The sequence below is a fragment of the Salmo salar genome, chromosome ssa11, assembly GCF_905237065.1.
Source record: "Salmo salar chromosome ssa11, Ssal_v3.1, whole genome shotgun sequence".
NCBI classification, from domain to species: domain Eukaryota; kingdom Metazoa; phylum Chordata; class Actinopteri; order Salmoniformes; family Salmonidae; genus Salmo; species Salmo salar.
In genome coordinates, this window is record NC_059452.1 from 53019635 (window position 1) to 53041518 (window position 21884).

The 21884-nt window shown below is 42.0% G+C and overlaps 1 protein-coding gene across 1 annotated transcript in view; it reads right to left on the minus strand.

Annotated features, from left to right (window-relative positions):
• Positions 1-21884, minus strand: part of LOC106594058 (puratrophin-1) — a 188906-nt gene that overhangs the window by 132139 nt on the left and 34883 nt on the right. The window contains exon 6 of the mRNA XM_045689763.1: positions 734-850. Within this exon, the coding sequence (XP_045545719.1) occupies positions 734-850 (117 nt within the window). The remainder of the gene's footprint in view (positions 1-733; positions 851-21884) is intronic.

Genomic DNA, 21884 nt, shown 5'->3' on the forward strand with positions numbered 1-21884 from the left:
ATGGAAATAAATCATCCTTGATGATTTGAAATCATTATCCACATGTGGGGTTGTATTGTGTTTTAAATTAAATACATCTAGAGAAGTAGTGCTCAATGTATAACAGGTAAAACTACAAAATACAGAGAGAAGACTACAAGGTCCAGGGGACTGTGGTGCTGTCTGTACCGTTCTGAAGAAGACCCATGTGCTGTGTGAGAGGTGAAACTACAAACACAGAGAAGTACAACATCCAGAAGGCTATCTCACCGTTCTGAAGCAGACCCAAGTGCTGTGTGAGAGGAGAAACTACAAACACAGAGAACTACAACGTCCAGAAGGCTATCCCACCATTCTGAAGCAGACCCAGGAGCTGTGTGAGAGGAGAAACTACAAACACAGAGAACCACAACGTCCAGAAGGCTATCTCACCATTCTGAAGCAGACCCAGGAGCTGTGTGAGAGGAGAAACTACAAACACAGAGAACTACAAGGTCCAGAAGGCTATCTCAGCAATCTGAAGCAGACCCAAGTGCTGTGTCAGAGGAGAAACTACAAACACAGAACTACAACGTCCAGAGGGCTATCTAACCGTTCTGAAGCAGACCCAGGTGCTGTGTGAGAGGAGAAACTACAAACACAGAGAACTACAACATCCAGAAGGCTATCTCACCGTTCTGAAGCAGACCCAGGAGCTGTGTGAGAGGTGAAACTACAAACACAGAGAACTACAACGTCCAGAAGGCTATCTCACCATTCTGAAGCAGATCCAGGAGCTGTGTGAAAAGGGGAAGGTTCCGTCAAACTCAGTAGGCAGCTGAGACACCTCCACATGCTTATGGAGAGACTTCAGAGAGGTCAACAACTCCACCTGGATAGAGAGGGGAGAGATAGGAGGAGGGGGGAGAGAGAGAGAGGAGAGAGAAAAGAGAGAGAGAGAGCGAGAGAGAGAGAGAGAGAGAAGGGAGGAGAGAGGGAGAAAGAGAGAGAGAGAGAGAGAGAAGGGAGGAGAGAGAGAGAAAGAAGAGAGGAGAGAGAGAGAAAGGAGGAGAGAGAGAGAGACAGAGAGAGAGAGGAGAGAGAGGAGAGAGAGAAAGGAGAGAGAGAGAGAGAGAGAGAGAGAGAGAGAGAGAGAGAGAGAGAGAGAGAGAGGAGAGAAGAAAGGAGATATTTAGGACAACAATAACAACACACCACTAGCAACAGCAGATCTATAAAGGTTTGTAACAAGCCTCTCAACGCTCTGCCAGACAGAACTCAATACTAAATACATTACAACAGGCCCTCAACACTCTGCCAGACAGAACTCAATACTAAATACATTACAACAGTCCCTCAACACTCTGCCAGACAGAACTCAATACTAAATACATTACAACAGCCTCTCAACACTCTGCAAGACAGAACTCAATACTAAATACATTACTACAGCCCCTCAACACTCTGCCAGACAGACCTCAATACTAAATACATTACAACAGGCCCTCAACACTCTGCCAGACAGAACTCAATACTAAATACATTACAACAGGCCCTCAACACTCTGCCAGACAGACCTCAATACTAAATACATTACAACAGCCCATCAACACTCTGCCAGACAGAACTCAATACTAAATACATTACAACAGCCCCTCAACACTCTGCCAGACAGAACTCAATACTAAATACATTACAACAGCCCCTCAACACTCTGCCAGACAGACCTCAATACTAAATACATTACAACAGGCCCTCAACACTCTGCCAGACAGAACTCAATACTAAATACATTACAACAGGCCCTCAACACTCTGCCAGACAAACCTCAATACTAAATACATTACAACAGCCCATCAACACTCTGCCAGACAGAACTCAATACTAAATACATTACAACAGCCCCTCAACACTCTGCCAGACAGAACTCAATACTAAATACATTACAACAGCCCCTCAACACTCTGCCAGACAGAACTCAATACTAAATACATTACAACAGCCCCTCAACACTCTGCCAGACAGATCTCAATACTAAATACATTACAACAGCCCATCAACACTCTGCCAGACAGAACTCAATACTAAATACATTACAACAGCCCCTCAACACTCTGCTAGACAGAACTCAATACTAAATACATTACAACAGCCCCTCAACACTCTGCCAGACAGAACTCAATACTAAATACATTACAACAGCCCCTCAACACTCTGCCAGACAGAACTCAATACTAAATACATTACAACAGCCCCTCAACACTCTGCCAGATGAACTCAATACTAAATACATTAAAACAGCCCCTCAACACTCTGCCAGACAGAACTCAATACTAAATACATTACAACAGGCCCTCAACACTCTGCCAGACAGAACTCAATACTAAATACATTACAACAGCCCCTCAACACTCTGCCAGACAGAACTCAATACTAAATACATTACAACAGCCTCTCAACACTCTGCCAGACAGAACTCAATACTAAATACATTACAACAGCCTCTCAACACTCTGTCAGACAGAACTCAATACTAAATACATTACAACAGGCCCTCAACACTCCGCCAGACAGAACTCAATACTAAATACATTCCAACAGCCCCTCAACACTCTGCCAGACAGAACTCAATACTAAATACATTACAACAGCCTCTCAACACTCTGCCAGACAGAACTCAATACTAAATACATTACAACAGCCCCTCAACACTCTGCCAGACAGAACTCAATACTAAATACATTACAACAGCCCCTCAACACTCTGCCAGACAGATCTCAATACTAAATACATTACAACAGCCCCTCAACACTCTGCCAGACAGAACTCAATACTAAATACATTACAACAGCCCCTCAACACTCTGCCAGACAGAACTCAATACTAAATACATTACAACAGCCCCTCAACACTCTGCCAGACAGAACTCAATACTAAATACATTACAACAGCCCCTCAACACTCTGCCAGACAGAACTCAATACTAAATACATTACAACAGCCCCTCAACACTCTGCCAGACAGAACTCAATACTAAATACATTAAAACAGCCCCTCAACACTCTGCCAGACAGAACTCAATACTAAATACATTACAACAGGCCCTCAACACTCTGCCAGACAGAACTCAATACTAAATACATTACAACAGCCCCTCAACACTCTGCCAGACAGAACTCAATACTAAATACATTACAACAGCCCCTCAACACTCTGCCAGACAGAACTCAATACTAAATACATTACAACAGGCCCTCAACACTCTGCCAGACAGAACTCAATACTAAATACATTACAACAGGCCCTCAACACTCTGCCAGACAGAACTCAATACTAAATACATTACAACAGCCCCTCAACACTCTGTCAGACAGAACTCAATACTAAATACATTACAACAGGCCCTCAACACTCTGCCAGACAGAACTCAATACTAAATACATTACAACAGCCCCTCAACACTCTGCCAGACAGAACTCAATACTAAATACATTACAACAGCCCCTCAACACTCTGCAAGACAGAACTCAATACTAAATACATTACAACAGTCCCTCAACACTCTGCCAGATGAACTCAATACTAAATACATTAAAACAGACCCTCAACACTTTGCCAGACAGAACTCAATACTAAATACATTACAACAGGCCCTCAACACTCTGCCAGACAGAACTCAATACTAAATACATTACAACAGCCTCTCAAAGCTCTGCCAGACAGAACTCAATACTAAATACATTACAACACACTCTCAATGCTCTGCCAGACAGAACTCAATACTAAATACATTACAACAGCCTCTCAACGCTCTGTCAGACAGAACGCAATACTAAATACATTACAACAGGCCCTCAACACTCCGCCAGACATAACTCAATACTAAATACATTCCAACAGCCCCTCAACACCCTGCCAGACAGAACTCAATACTAAATACATTACAACAGCCTCTCAACAATCTGTCAGACAGAACTCAATACTAAATACATTACAACAGGCCCTCAACACTCTGCCAGACAGAACTCAATACTAAATACATTACAACAGGCCCTCAACACTCTGCCAGACAGAACTCAATACTAAATACATTACAACAGCCCCTCAACACTCTGCCAGACAGAACTCAATACTAAATACATTACAACAGCCCCTCAACACTCTGCCAGACAGAACTCAATACTAAATACATTACAACAGCCCCTCAACACTCTGCCAGACAGAACTCAATACTAAATACATTACAACAGCCCCTCAACACTCTGCCAGACAGAACTCAATACTAAATACATTACAACAGCCCCTCAACACTCTGCCAGACAGAACTCAATACTAAATACATTACAACAGCCCCTCAACACTCTGCCAGACAGAACTCAATACTAAATACATTACAACAGCCCCTCAACACTCTGCCAGACAGAACTCAATACTAAATACATTACAACAGCCCCTCAACACTCTGCCAGACAGAACTCAATACTAAATACATTACAACAGCCCCTCAACACTCTGCCAGACAGAACTCAATACTAAATACATTACAACAGCCCCTCAACACTCTGCCAGACAGAACTCAATACTAAATACATTACAACAGCCCCTCAACACTCTGCCAGACAGAACTCAATACTAAATACATTACAACAGCCCCTCAACACTCTGCCAGACAGAACTCAATACTAAATACATTACAACAGGCCCTCAACACTCTGCCAGACAGAACTCAATACTAAATACATTACAACAGGCCCTCAACACTCTGCCAGACAGAACTCAATACTAAATACATTACAACAGCCCCTCAACACTCTGCCAGACAGAACTCAATACTAAATACATTACAACAGCCCCTCAACACTCTGCCAGACAGAACTCAATACTAAATACATTACAACAGGCCCTCAACACTCTGCCAGACAGAACTCAATACTAAATACATTACAACACGCCCTCAACACTCTGCCAGACAGAACTCAATACTAAATACATTACAACAGCCCCTCAACACTCTGCCAGACAGAACTCAATACTAAATACATTACAACAGCCCCTCAACACTCTGCCAGACAGAACTCAATACTAAATACATTACAACAGCCCCTCAACAATCTGCCAGACAGAACTCAATACTAAATACATTACAACAGGCCCTCAACACTCTGCCAGACAGAACTCAATACTAAATACATTACAACAGCCCCTCAACACTCTGCCAGACAGAACTCAATACTAAATACATTACAACAGGCCCTCAACACTCTGCCAGACAGAACTCAATACTAAATACATTACAACAGCCCCTCAACACTCTGCCAGACAGAACTCAATACTAAATACATTACAACAGCCCCTCAACACTCTGCCAGACAGAACTCAATACTAAATACATTACAACAGGCCCCTCAACACTCTGCCAGACAGAACTCAATACTAAATACATTACAACAGCCCCTCAACACTCTGCCAGACAGACCTCAATACTAAATACATTACAACAGCCCCTCAACACTCTGCCAGACAGACCTCAATACTAAATACATTACAACAGGCCCTCAACACTCTGCCAGACAGAACTCAATACTAAATACATTACAACAGCCCCTCAACACTCTGCCAGACAGACCTCAATACTAAATACATTACAACAGCCCATCAACACTCTGCCAGACAGAACTCAATACTAAATACATTACAACAGCCCCTCAACACTCTGCTAGACAGAACTCAATACTAAATACATTACAACAGCCCCTCAACACTCTGCCAGACAGAACTCAATACTAAATACATTACAACAGCCCCTCAACACTCTGCCAGACAGAACTCAATACTAAATACATTACAACAGCCCCTCAACACTCTGCCAGACAGAACTCAATACTAAATACATTACAACAGCCCCTCAACACTCTGCCAGACAGAACTCAATACTAAATACATTACAACAGGCCCTCAACGCTCTGCCAGACAGAACTCAATACTAAATACATTACAACAGCCTCTCAACGCTCTGCAAGACAGAACTCAATACTAAATACATTACAACAGCCTCTCAATGCTCTGCCAGACAGAACTCAATACTAAATACATTACAACAGCCTCTCAACACTCTGTCAGACAGAACTCAATACTAAATACATTACAACAGGCCCTCAACACTCCGCCAGACAGAACTCAATACTAAATACATTCCAACAGCCCCTCAACACTCTGCCAGACAGAACTCAATACTAAATACATTACAACAGCCTCTCAACACTCTGCCAGACAGAACTCAATACTAAATACATTACAACAGGCCCTCAACACTCTGCCAGACAGAACTCAATACTAAATACATTACAACAGCCCCTCAACACTCTGCCAGACAGAACTCAATACTAAATACATTACAACAGGCCCCTCAACACTCTGCCAGACAGAACTCAATACTAAATACATTACAACAGCCCCTCAACACTCTGCCAGACAGAACTCAATACTAAATACATTACAACAGCCCCTCAACACTCTGCCAGACAGAACTCAATACTAAATACATTACAACAGGCCCCTCAACACTCTGCCAGACAGAACTCAATACTAAATACATTACAACAGCCCCTCAACACTCTGCCAGACAGAACTCAATACTAAATACATTACAACAGGCCCCTCAACACTCTGCCAGACAGAACTCAATACTAAATACATTACAACAGGCCCTCAACACTCTGCCAGACAGAACTCAAAACTAAATACATTACAACAGCCCCTCAATACTCTGCCAGACAGAACTCAATACTAAATACATTACAACAGCCCCTCAACACTCTGCCAGACAGAACTCAATACTAAATACATTACAACAGGCCCTCAACACTCTGCCAGACAGAACTCAATACTAAATACATTACAACAGCCCCTCAACACTCTGCCAGACAGAACTCAATACTAAATACATTACAACAGCCCCTCAACACTCTGCCAGACAGAACTCAATACTAAATACATTACAACAGCCCCTCAACACTCTGCCAGACAGAACTCAATACTAAATACATTACAACAGCCCCTCAACACTCTGCCAGACAGAACTCAATACTAAATACATTACAACAGCCTCTCAACACTCTGTCAGACAGAACTCAATACTAAATACATTACAACAGGCCCTCAACACTCCGCCAGACAGAACTCAATACTAAATACATTACAACAGCCCCTCAACACTCTGCCAGACAGAACTCAATACTAAATACATTACAACAGCCCCTCAACACTCTGCCAGACAGAACTCAATACTAAATACATTACAACAGCCCCTCAACACTCTGCCAGACAGAACTCAATACTAAATACATTACAACAGCCCCTCAACACTCTGCCAGACAGAACTCAATACTAAATACATTACAACAGGCCCTCAACACTCTGCCAGACAGAACTCAATACTAAATACATTACAACAGCCCCTCAACACTCTGCCAGACAGAACTCAATACTAAATACATTACAACAGCCCCTCAACACTCTGCCAGACAGAACTCAATACTAAATACATTACAACAGGCCCTCAACACTCTGCCAGACAGAACTCAATACTAAATACATTACAACAGCCCCTCAACACTCTGCCAGACAGAACTCAATACTAAATACATTACAACAGCCCCTCAACACTCTGCCAGACAGAACTCAATACTAAATACATTACAACAGCCCCTCAACACTCTGCCAGACAGAACTCAATACTAAATACATTACAACAGCCCCTCAACACTCTGCCAGACAGAACTCAATACTAAATACATTACAACAGCCCCTCAACACTCTGCCAGACAGAACTCAATACTAAATACATTACAACAGCCCCTCAACACTCTGCCAGACAGAACTCAATACTAAATACATTACAACAGCCCCTCAACACTCTGCCAGACAGAACTCAATACTAAATACATTACAACAGGCCCTCAACACTCTGCCAGACAGAACTCAATACTAAATACATTACAACAGCCCCTCAACACTCTGCCAGACAGAACTCAATACTAAATACATTACAACAGGCCCTCAACACTCTGCCAGACAGAACTCAATACTAAATACATTACAACAGCCCCTCAACACTCTGCCAGACAGAACTCAATACTAAATACATTACAACAGGCCCCTCAACACTCTGCCAGACAGAACTCAATACTAAATACATTACAACAGCCCCTCAACACTCTGCCAGACAGAACTCAATACTAAATACATTACAACAGGCCCTCAACACTCTGCCAGACAGAACTCAATACTAAATACATTACAACAGGCCCTCAACACTCTGCCAGACAGAACTCAATACTAAATACATTACAACAGCCTCTCAACACTCTGCCAGACAGAACTCAATACTAAATACATTACAACAGCCCCTCAACACTCTGCCAGACAGAACTCAATACTAAATACATTACAACAGCCCCTCAACACTCTGCCAGACAGAACTCAATACTAAATACATTACAACAGCCCCTCAACACTCTGCCAGACAGAACTCAATACTAAATACATTACAACAGCCCCTCAACACTCTGCCAGACAGAACTCAATACTAAATACATTACAACAGCCCCTCAACACTCTGCCAGACAGAACTCAATACTAAATACATTACAACAGCCCCTCAACACTCTGCCAGACAGAACTCAATACTAAATACATTACAACAGCCCCTCAACACTCTGCCAGACAGAACTCAATACTAAATACATTACAACAGCCCCTCAACACTCTGCCAGACAGAACTCAATACTAAATACATTACAACAGCCCCTCAACACTCTGCCAGACAGAACTCAATACTAAATACATTACAACAGGCCCCTCAACACTCTGCCAGACAGAACTCAATACTAAATACATTACAACAGCCCCTCAACACTCTGCCAGACAGAACTCAATACTAAATACATTACAACAGCCCCTCAACACTCTGCCAGACAGAACTCAATACTAAATACATTACAACAGCCCCTCAACACTCTGCCAGACAGAACTCAATACTAAATACATTACAACAGGCCCTCAACACTCTGCCAGACAGAACTCAATACTAAATACATTACAACAGCCCCTCAACACTCTGCCAGACAGAACTCAATACTAAATACATTACAACAGCCCCTCAACACTCTGCCAGACAGAACTCAATACTAAATACATTACAACAGCCCCTCAACACTCTGCCAGACAGAACTCAATACTAAATACATTACAACAGCCCCTCAACACTCTGCCAGACAGAACTCAATACTAAATACATTACAACAGGCCCTCAACACTCTGCCAGACAGAACTCAATACTAAATACATTACAACAGCCCCTCAACACTCTGCCAGACAGAACTCAATACTAAATACATTACAACAGCCCCTCAACACTCTGCCAGACAGAACTCAATACTAAATACATTACAACAGGCCCTCAACACTCTGCCAGACAGAACTCAATACTAAATACATTACAACAGCCCCTCAACACTCTGCCAGACAGAACTCAATACTAAATACATTACAACAGCCCCTCAACACTCTGCCAGACAGAACTCAATACTAAATACATTACAACAGCCCCTCAACACTCTGCCAGACAGAACTCAATACTAAATACATTACAACAGCCCCTCAACACTCTGCCAGACAGAACTCAATACTAAATACATTACAACAGGCCCTCAACACTCTGCCAGACAGAACTCAATACTAAATACATTACAACAGGCCCCTCAACACTCTGCCAGACAGAACTCAATACTAAATACGTTACAACAGCCCATCAACACTCTGCCAGACAGAACTCAATACTAAATACATTACAACAGCCCCTCAACACTCTGCCAGACAGAACTCAATACTAAATACATTACAACAGCCCCTCAACACTCTGCCAGACAGAACTCAATACTAAATACCTTACAACAGCCCCTCAACACTCTGCCAGACAGAACTCAATACTAAATACATTACAACAGGCCCCTCAACACTCTGCCAGACAGAACTCAATACTAAATACAGTTCAACAGCCCCTCAACACTCTGCCAGACAGACCTCAATACTAAATACATTACAACAGCCCCTCAACACTCTGCCAGACAGACCTCAATACTAAATACATTACAACAGGCCCTCAACACTCTGCCAGACAGAACTCAATACTAAATACATTACAACAGGCCCTCAACACTCTGCCAGACAGACCTCAATACTAAATACATTACAACAGCCCATCAACACTCTGCCAGACAGAACTCAATACTAAATACATTACAACAGCCCCTCAACACTCTGCTAGACAGAACTCAATACTAAATACATTACAACAGCCCCTCAACACTCTGCCAGACAGAACTCAATACTAAATACATTACAACAGCCCCTCAACACTCTGCCAGACAGAACTCAATACTAAATACATTACAACAGCCCCTCAACACTCTGCCAGACAGAACTCAATACTAAATACATTACAACAGCCCCTCAACACTCTGCCAGACAGAACTCAATACTAAATACATTACAACAGCCCCTCAACACTCTGCCAGACAGAACTCAATACTAAATACATTACAACAGCCCCTCAACACTCTGCCAGACAGAACTCAATACTAAATACATTACAACAGCCCCTCAACACTCTGCCAGACAGAACTCAATACTAAATACATTACAACAGCCCCTCAACACTCTGCCAGACAGAACTCAATACTAAATACATTACAACAGGCCCTCAACACTCTGCCAGACAGAACTCAATACTAAATACATTACAACAGGCCCTCAACACTCTGCCAGACAGAACTCAATACTAAATACATTACAACAGCCCCTCAACACTCTGTCAGACAGAACTCAATACTAAATACATTACAACAGGCCCTCAACACTCTGCCAGACAGAACTCAATACTAAATACATTACAACAGGCCCTCAACACTCTGCCAGACAGAACTCAATACTAAATACATTACAACACGCCCACAATACTCTGCCAGAAAGAACTCAATACTAAATACATTACAACAGCCCCTCAACACTCTGCCAGACAGAACTCAATACTAAATACATTACAACAGCCCCTCAACACTCTGCCAGACAGAACTCAATACTAAATACATTACAACAGCCTCTCAACACTCTGCCAGACAGAACTCAATACTAAATACATTACAACAGGCCCTCAACACTCTGCCAGACAGAACTCAATACTAAATACATTACAACAGGCCCTCAACACTCTGCCAGACAGAACTCAATACTAAATACATTACAACAGGCCCTCAACACTCTGCCAGACAGAACTCAATACTAAATACATTACAACAGCCCCTCAACACTCTGCCAGACAGAACTCAATACTAAATACCTTACAACAGCCCCTCAACACTCTGCCAGACAGAACTCAATACTAAATACATTACAACAGGCCCCTCAACACTCTGCCAGACAGAACTCAATACTAAATACAGTTCAACAGCCCCTCAACACTCTGCCAGACAGACCTCAATACTAAATACATTACAACAGCCCCTCAACACTCTGCCAGACAGAACTCAATACTAAATACATTACAACAGGCCCTCAACACTCTGCCAGACAGAACTCAATACTAAATACATTACAACAGCCCCTCAACACTCTGCCAGACAGAACTCAATACTAAATACATTACAACAGCCCCTCAACACTCTGCCAGACAGAACTCAATACTAAATACATTACAACAGCCCCTCAACACTCTGCCAGACAGAACTCAATACTAAATACATTACAACAGCCCCTCAACACTCTGCCAGACAGAACTCAATACTAAATACATTACAACAGCCCCTCAACACTCTGCCAGACAGAACTCAATACTAAATACATTACAACAGCCCCTCAACACTCTGCCAGACAGAACTCAATACTAAATACATTACAACAGCCCCTCAACACTCTGCCAGACAGAACTCAATACTAAATACATTACAACAGCCCCTCAACACTCTGCCAGACAGAACTCAATACTAAATACATTACAACAGGCCCTCAACACTCTGCCAGACAGAACTCAATACTAAATACATTACAACAGCCCCTCAACACTCTGCCAGACAGAACTCAATACTAAATACATTACAACAGCCCCTCAACACTCTGCCAGACAGAACTCAATACTAAATACATTACAACAGCCCCTCAACACTCCGCCAGACAGAACTCAATACTAAATACATTACAACAGCCCCTCAACACTCTGCCAGACAGAACTCAATACTAAATACATTACAACAGCCCCTCAACACTCTGCCAGACAGAACTCAATACTAAATACATTACAACAGGCCCTCAACACTCTGCCAGACAGAACTCAATACTAAATACATTACAACAGCCCCTCAACACTCTGCCAGACAGAACTCAATACTAAATACATTACAACAGGCCCCTCAACACTCTGCCAGACAGAACTCAATACTAAATACATTACAACAGCCCCTCAACACTCTGCCAGACAGAACTCAATACTAAATACATTACAACAGCCCCTCAACACTCTGCCAGACAGAACTCAATACTAAATACATTACAACAGGCCCTCAACACTCTGCCAGACAGAACTCAATACTAAATACATTACAACAGGCCCTCAACACTCTGCCAGACAGAACTCAATACTAAATACATTACAACAGGCCCCTCAACACTCTGCCAGACAGAACTCAATACTAAAAACATTACAACAGCCCCTCAACACTCTGCCAGACAGAACTCAATACTAAATACATTACAACAGCCCCTCAACACTCTGCCAGACAGAACTCAATACTAAATACATTACAACAGCCCCTCAACACTCTGCCAGACAGAACTCAATACTAAATACATTACAACAGCCCCTCAACACTCCGCCAGACAGAACTCAATACTAAATACATTACAACAGCCCCTCAACACTCTGCCAGACAGAACTCAATACTAAATACATTACAACAGCCCCTCAACACTCTGCCAGACAGAACTCAATACTAAATACATTACAACAGCCCCTCAACACTCTGCCAGACAGAACTCAATACTAAATACATTACAACAGCCCCTCAACACTCTGCCAGACAGAACTCAATACTAAATACATTACAACAGCCCCTCAACACTCTGCCAGACAGAACTCAATACTAAATACATTACAACAGCCCCTCAACACTCTGCCAGACAGAACTCAATACTAAATACATTACAACAGCCCCTCAACACTCTGCCAGACAGAACTCAATACTAAATACATTACAACAGGCCCTCAACACTCTGCCAGACAGAACTCAATACTAAATACATTACAACAGCCCCTCAACACTCTGCCAGACAGAACTCAATACTAAATACATTACAACAGCCCCTCAACACTCTGCCAGACAGAACTCAATACTAAATACATTACAACAGCCCCTCAACACTCTGCCAGACAGAACTCAATACTAAATACATTACAACAGGCCCCTCAACACTCTGCCAGACAGAACTCAATACTAAATACATTACAACAGCCCCTCAACACTCTGCCAGACAGAACTCAATACTAAATACATTACAACAGCCCCTCAACACTCTGCCAGACAGAACTCAATACTAAATACATTACAACAGCCCCTCAACACTCTGCCAGACAGAACTCAATACTAAATACATTACAACAGCCCCTCAACACTCTGCCAGACAGAACTCAATACTAAATACATTACAACAGCCCCTCAACACTCTGCCAGACAGAACTCAATACTAAATACATTACAACAGCCCCTCAACACTCTGCCAGACAGAACTCAATACTAAATACATTACAACAGCCCCTCAACACTCTGCCAGACAGAACTCAATACTAAATACATTACAACAGCCCCTCAACACTCTGCCAGACAGAACTCAATACTAAATACATTACAACAGCCCCTCAACACTCTGCCAGACAGAACTCAATACTAAATACATTACAACAGCCCCTCAACACTCTGCCAGACAGAACTCAATACTAAATACATTACAACAGCCCCTCAACACTCTGCCAGACAGAACTCAATACTAAATACATTACAACAGCCCCTCAACACTCTGCCAGACAGAACTCAATACTAAATACATTACAACAGCCCCTCAACACTCTGCCAGACAGAACTCAATACTAAATACATTACAACAGGCCCCTCAACACTCTGCCAGACAGAACTCAATACTAAATACATTACAACAGCCCCTCAACACTCTGCCAGACAGAACTCAATACTAAATACATTACAACAGCCCCTCAACACTCTGCCAGACAGAACTCAATACTAAATACATTACAACAGCCCCTCAACACTCTGCCAGACAGAACTCAATACTAAATACATTACAACAGGCCCTCAACACTCTGCCAGACAGAACTCAATACTAAATACATTACAACAGCCCCTCAACACTCTGCCAGACAGAACTCAATACTAAATACATTACAACAGCCCCTCAACACTCTGCCAGACAGAACTCAATACTAAATACATTACAACAGGCCCTCAACACTCTGCCAGACAGAACTCAATACTAAATACATTACAACAGCCCCTCAACACTCTGCCAGACAGAACTCAATACTAAATACATTACAACAGGCCCTCAACACTCTGCCAGACAGAACTCAATACTAAATACATTACAACAGCCCCTCAACACTCTGCCAGACAGAACTCAATACTAAATACATTACAACAGCCCCTCAACACTCTGCCAGACAGAACTCAATACTAAATACATTACAACAGCCCCTCAACACTCTGCCAGACAGAACTCAATACTAAATACATTACAACAGCCCCTCAACACTCTGCCAGACAGAACTCAATACTAAATACATTACAACAGCCCCTCAACACTCTGCCAGACAGAACTCAATACTAAATACATTACAACAGCCCCTCAACACTCTGCCAGACAGAACTCAATACTAAATACATTACAACAGCCCCTCAACACTCTGCCAGACAGAACTCAATACTAAATACATTACAACAGCCCCTCAACACTCTGCCAGACAGAACTCAATACTAAATACATTACAACAGGCCCCTCAACACTCTGCCAGACAGAACTCAATACTAAAAACATTACAACAGCCCCTCAACACTCTGCCAGACAGAACTCAATACTAAATACATTACAACAGCCCCTCAACACTCTGCCAGACAGAACTCAATACTAAATACATTACAACAGCCCCTCAACACTCTGCCAGACAGAACTCAATACTAAATACATTACAACAGCCCCTCAACACTCTGCCAGACAGAACTCAATACTAAATACATTACAACAGGCCCCTCAACACTCTGCCAGACAGAACTCAATACTAAATACAGTTCAACAGCCCCTCAACACTCTGCCAGACAGACCTCAATACTAAATACATTACAACAGCCCCTCAACACTCTGCCAGACAGAACTCAATACTAAATACATTACAACAGGCCCTCAACACTCTGCCAGACAGAACTCAATACTAAATACATTACAACAGGCCCTCAACACTCTGCCAGACAGAACTCAATACTAAATACATTACAACAGCCCATCAACACTCTGCCAGACAGAACTCAATACTAAATACATTACAACAGCCCCTCAACACTCTGCCAGACAGAACTCAATACTAAATACATTACAACAGCCCCTCAACACTCTGCCAGACAGAACTCAATACTAAATACATTACAACAGCCCCTCAACACTCTGCCAGATGAACTCAATACTAAATACATTAAAACAGCCCCTCAACACTTTGCCAGACAGAACTCAATACTAAATACATTACAACAGCCCCTCAACACTCTGCCAGACAGAACTCAATACTAAATACATTACAACAGCCCCTCAACACTCTGCCAGACAGAACTCAATACTAAATACATTACAACAGCCCCTCAACACTCTGCCAGACAGAACTCAATACTAAATACATTACAACAGCCCCTCAACACTCTGCCAGACAGAACTCAATACTAAATACATTACAACAGCCCCTCAACACTCTGCCAGACAGAACTCAATACTAAATACATTACAACAGGCCCTCAACACTCTGCCAGACAGAACTCAATACTAAATACATTACAACAGGCCCTCAACACTCTGCCAGACAGAACTCAATACTAAATACATTACAACAGCCCCTCAACACTCTGTCAGACAGAACTCAATACTAAATACATTACAACAGGCCCTCAACACTCTGCCAGACAGAACTCAATACTAAATACATTACAACAGGCCCTCAACACTCTGCCAGACAGAACTCAATACTAAATACATTACAACACGCCCACAATACTCTGCCAGAAAGAACTCAATACTAAATACATTACAACAGCCCCTCAACACTCTGCCAGACAGAACTCAATACTAAATACATTACAACAGCCCCTCAACACTCTGCCAGACAGAACTCAATACTAAATACATTACAACAGCCTCTCAACAATCTGCCAGACAGAACTCAATACTAAATACATTACAACAGGCCCTCAACACTCTGCCAGACAGAACTCAATACTAAATACATTACAACAGGCCCTCAACACTCTGCCAGACAGAACTCAATACTAAATACATTACAACAGCCCCTCAACACTCTGCCAGACAGAACTCAATACTAAATACATTACAACAGCCCCTCAACACTCTGCCAGACAGAACTCAATACTAAATACATTACAACAGCCCCTCAACACTCTGCCAGACAGAACTCAATACTAAATACATTACAACAGGTCCCTCAACACTCTGCCAGACAGAACTCAATACTAAATACAGTTCAACAGCCCCTCAACACTCTGCCAGACAGAACTCAATACTAAATACATTACAACAGCCCCTCAACACTCTGCCAGACAGAACTCAATACTAAATACATTACAACAGGCCCTCAACACTCTGCCAGACAGAACTCAATACTAAATACATTACAACAGGCCCTCAACACTCTGCCAGACAGACCTCAATACTAAATACATTACAACAGCCCATCAACACTCTGCCAGACAGAACTCAATACTAAATACATTACAACAGCCCCTCAACACTCTGCTAGACAGAACTCAATACTAAATACATTACAACAGCCCCTCAACACTCTGCCAGACAGAACTCAATACTAAATACATTACAACAGCCCCTCAACACTCTGCCAGACAGAACTCAATACTAAATACATTACAACAGCCCCTCAACACTCTGCCAGATGAACTCAATACTAAATACATTAAAACAGCCCCTCAACACTCTGCCAGACAGAACTCAATACTAAATACATTACAACAGGCCCTCAACGCTCTGCCAGACAGAACTCAATACTAAATACATTACAACAGCCTCTCAACGCTCTGCAAGACAGAACTCAATACTAAATACATTACAACAGCCTCTCAACACTCTGCCAGACAGAACTCAATACTAAATACATTACAACAGCCCCTCAACACTCTGCCAGACAGAACTCAATACTAAATACATTACAACAGGCCCTCAACACTCTGCCAGACAGAACTCAATACTAAATACATTACAACAGCCCCTCAACACTCTGCCAGACAGAACTCAATACTAAATACATTACAACAGCCCCTCAACACTCTGCCAGACAGAACTCAATACTAAATACATTACAACAGGCCCTCAACACTCTGCCAGACAGAACTCAATACTAAATACATTACAACAGCCCCTCAACACTCTGCCAGACAGAACTCAATACTAAATACATTACAACAGGCCCCTCAACACTCTGCCAGACAGAACTCAATACTAAATACATTACAACAGCCTCTCAACACTCTGCCAGACAGAACTCAATACTAAATACATTACAACAGCCTCTCAACACTCTGCCAGACAGAACTCAATACTAAATACATTACAACAGGCCCTCAACACTCTGCCAGACAGAACTCAATACTAAATACATTACAACAGGCCCTCAACACTCTGCCAGACAGAACTCAATACGAAATACATTACAACAGGCCCCTCAACACTCTGCCAGACAGAACTCAATACTAAATACATTACAACAGCCTCTCAACGCTCTGCCAGACAGAACTCAATACTAAATACATTACAACAGCCTCTCAATGCTCTGCCAGACAGAACTCAATACTAAATACATTACAACAGCCCCTCAACACTCTGCCAGACAGAACTCAATACTAAATACATTACAACAGGCCCTCAACACTCCGCCAGACAGAACTCAATACTAAATACATTCCAACAGCCCCTCAACACTCTGCCAGACAGAACTCAATACTAAATACATTACAACAGCCTCTCAACACTCTGCCAGACAGAACTCAATACTAAATACATTACAACAGGCCCTCAACACTCTGCCAGACAGAACTCAATACTAAATACATTACAACAGCCCCTCAACACTCTGCCAGACAGAACTCAATACTAAATACATTACAACAGCCCCTCAACACTCTGCCAGACAGAACTCAATACTAAATACATTACAACAGGCCCTCAACACTCTGCCAGACAGAACTCAATACTAAATACATTCCAACAGCCCCTCAACACTCTGCCAGACAGAACTCAATACTAAATACATTACAACAGCCTCTCAACACTCTGCCAGACAGAACTCAATACTAAATACATTACAACAGCCCCTCAACACTCTGCCAGACAGAACTCAATACTAAATACATTACAACAGCCCCTCAACACTCTGCCAGACAGAACTCAATACTAAATACATTACAACAGGCCCTCAACACTCCGCCAGACAGAACTCAATACTAAATACATTACAACACGCCCACAATACTCTGCCAGAAAGAACTCAATACTAAATACATTACAACAGCCCCTCAACACTCTGCCAGACAGAACTCAATACTAAATACATTACAACAGCCCCTCAACACTCTGCCAGACAGAACTCAATACTAAATACATTACAACAGCCCCTCAACACTCTGCCAGACAGAACTCAATACTAAATACATTACAACAGCCCCTCAACACTCTGCCAGACAGAACTCAATACTAAATACATTACAACAGCCCCTCAACACTCTGCCAGACAGAACTCAATACTAAATACATTACAACAGGCCCTCAACACTCTGCCAGACAGAACTCAATACTAAATACATTACAACAGCCCCTCAACGCTCTGCCAGACAGAACTCAATACTAAATACATTACAACAGCCTCTCAACGCTCTGCCAGACAGAACTCAATACTAAATACATTACAACAGCCCCTCAACACTCTGCCAGACAGAACTCAATACTAAATACATTACAACAGGCCCTCAACACTCCGCCAGACAGAACTCAATACTAAATACATTACAACAGCCCCTCAACACTCTGCCAGACAGAACTCAATACTAAATACATTACAACAGGCCCTCAACACTCTGCCAGACAGAACTCAATACTAAATACATTACAACAGGCCCTCAACACTCTGCCAGACAGAACTCAATACGAAATACATTACAACAGGCCCCTCAACACTCTGCCAGACAGAACTCAATACTAAATACATTACAACAGCCTCTCAACGCTCTGCCAGACAGAACTCAATACTAAATACATTACAACAGGCCCTCAACACTCTGCCAGACAGAACTCAATACTAAATACATTACAACAGGCCCTCAACACTCTGCCAGACAGAACTCAATACTAAATACATTACAACAGCCTTTCAACACTCTGCCAGACAGAACTCAATACTAAATACATTACAACAGGCCCTCAACACTCTGCCAGACAGAACTCAATACTAAATACATTACAACAGGCCCTCAACACTCTGCCAGACAGAACTCAATACTAAATACATTACAACAGCCCCTCAACACTCTGCCAGACAGAACTCAATACTAAATACATTACAACAGGCCCTCAACACTCTGCCAGACAGAACTCAATACTAAATACATTACAACAGCCCCTCAACACTCTGCCAGACAGAACTCAATACTAAATACATTACAACAGGCCCTCAACACTCTGCCAGACAGAACTCAATACTAAATACATTACAACAGCCCCTCAACACTCTGCCAGACAGAACTCAATACTAAATACATTACAACAGCCCCTCAACACTCTGCCAGACAGAACTCAATACTAAATACATTACAACAGGCCCTCAACACTCTGCCAGACAGAACTCAATACGAAATACATTACAACAGGCCCCTCAACACTCTGCCAGACAGAACTCAATACTAAATACATTACAACAGCCTCTCAACGCTCTGCCAGACAGAACTCAATACTAAATACATTACAACAGCCCCTCAACACTCTGCCAGACAGAACTCAATACTAAATACATTACAACAGCCTCTCAACACTCTGTCAGACAGAACTCAATACTAAATACATTACAACAGGCCCTCAACACTCCGCCAGACAGAACTCAATACTAAATACATTCCAACAGCCCCTCAACACTCTGCCAGACAGAACTCAATACTAAATACATTACAACAGCCCCTCAACACTCTGCCAGACAGAACTCAATACTAAATACATTACAACAGGCCCTCAACACTCTGCCAGACAGAACTCAATACTAAATACATTACAACAGGCCCTCAACACTCTGCCAGACAGAACTATATACTAAATACATTACAACATGCCCTCAACACTCTGCCAGACAGAACTCAATACTAAATACATTAAAACAGCCCCTCAACACTCTGCCAGACAGAACTCAATACTAAATACATTACAACAGGCCCTCAACACTCTGCCAGACAGACCTCAATACTAAATACATTACAACAGGCCCTCAACACTCTGCCAGACAGAACTCAATACTAAATACATTACAACAGCCCCTCAACACTCTGCCAGACAGAACTCAATACTAAATACATTACAACAGCCCCTCAACACTCTGCCAGACAGAACTCAATACTAAATACATTACAACAGCCCCTCAACACTCTGCCAGACAGAACTCAATACTAAATACATTACAACAGGCCCTCAACACTCTGCCAGACAGAACTATATACTAAATACATTACAACAGGCCCTCAACACTCTGCCAGACAGAACTCAATACTAAATACATTACAACAGGCCCCTCAACACTCTGCCAGACAGAACTCAATACTAAATACGTTACAACAGCCCATCAACACTCTGCCAGACAGAACTCAATACTAAATACATTACAACAGGCCCTCAACACTCTGCCAGACAGAACTCAATACTAAATACATTACAACAGCCTCTCAACACTCTGCCAGACAGAACTCAATACTAAATACATTACCACAGGCCCTCAACACTCTGCCAGACAGAACTATATACTAAATACATTACAACAGGCCCTCAACACTCTGCCAGACAGAACTCAATACTAAATACATTACAACAGCCCCTCAACACTCTGCCAGACAGAACTCAATACTAAATACATTACAACAGCCCCTCAACACTCTGCCAGACAGAACTCAATACTAAATAATATATATAATAACAGTATATCATTATATATTATTGTCATATTATTTTTATTTATTGTTTGTTATTTTAAATTATTATATATATATCTATTTTGAGGTATTTTTCTTAAAAATGCATTGTTGGTTAAGGGTTTGTAAGTAAGCATTTCACTGTGAGGTCTACTACACCTGTTGTATTCAGCATTTCACTGTGAGGTCTACTACACCTGTTGTATTCAGCACTTCACTGTGAGGTCTACTACACCTGTTGTATTCAGCATTTCACTGTGAGTTCTACTACACCTGTTGTATTCAGTATGTCACTGTGACGTCTACCACACCTATTGTATTCAGCATTTCACTGTAAGGTCTACCTACACCTGTTGTATT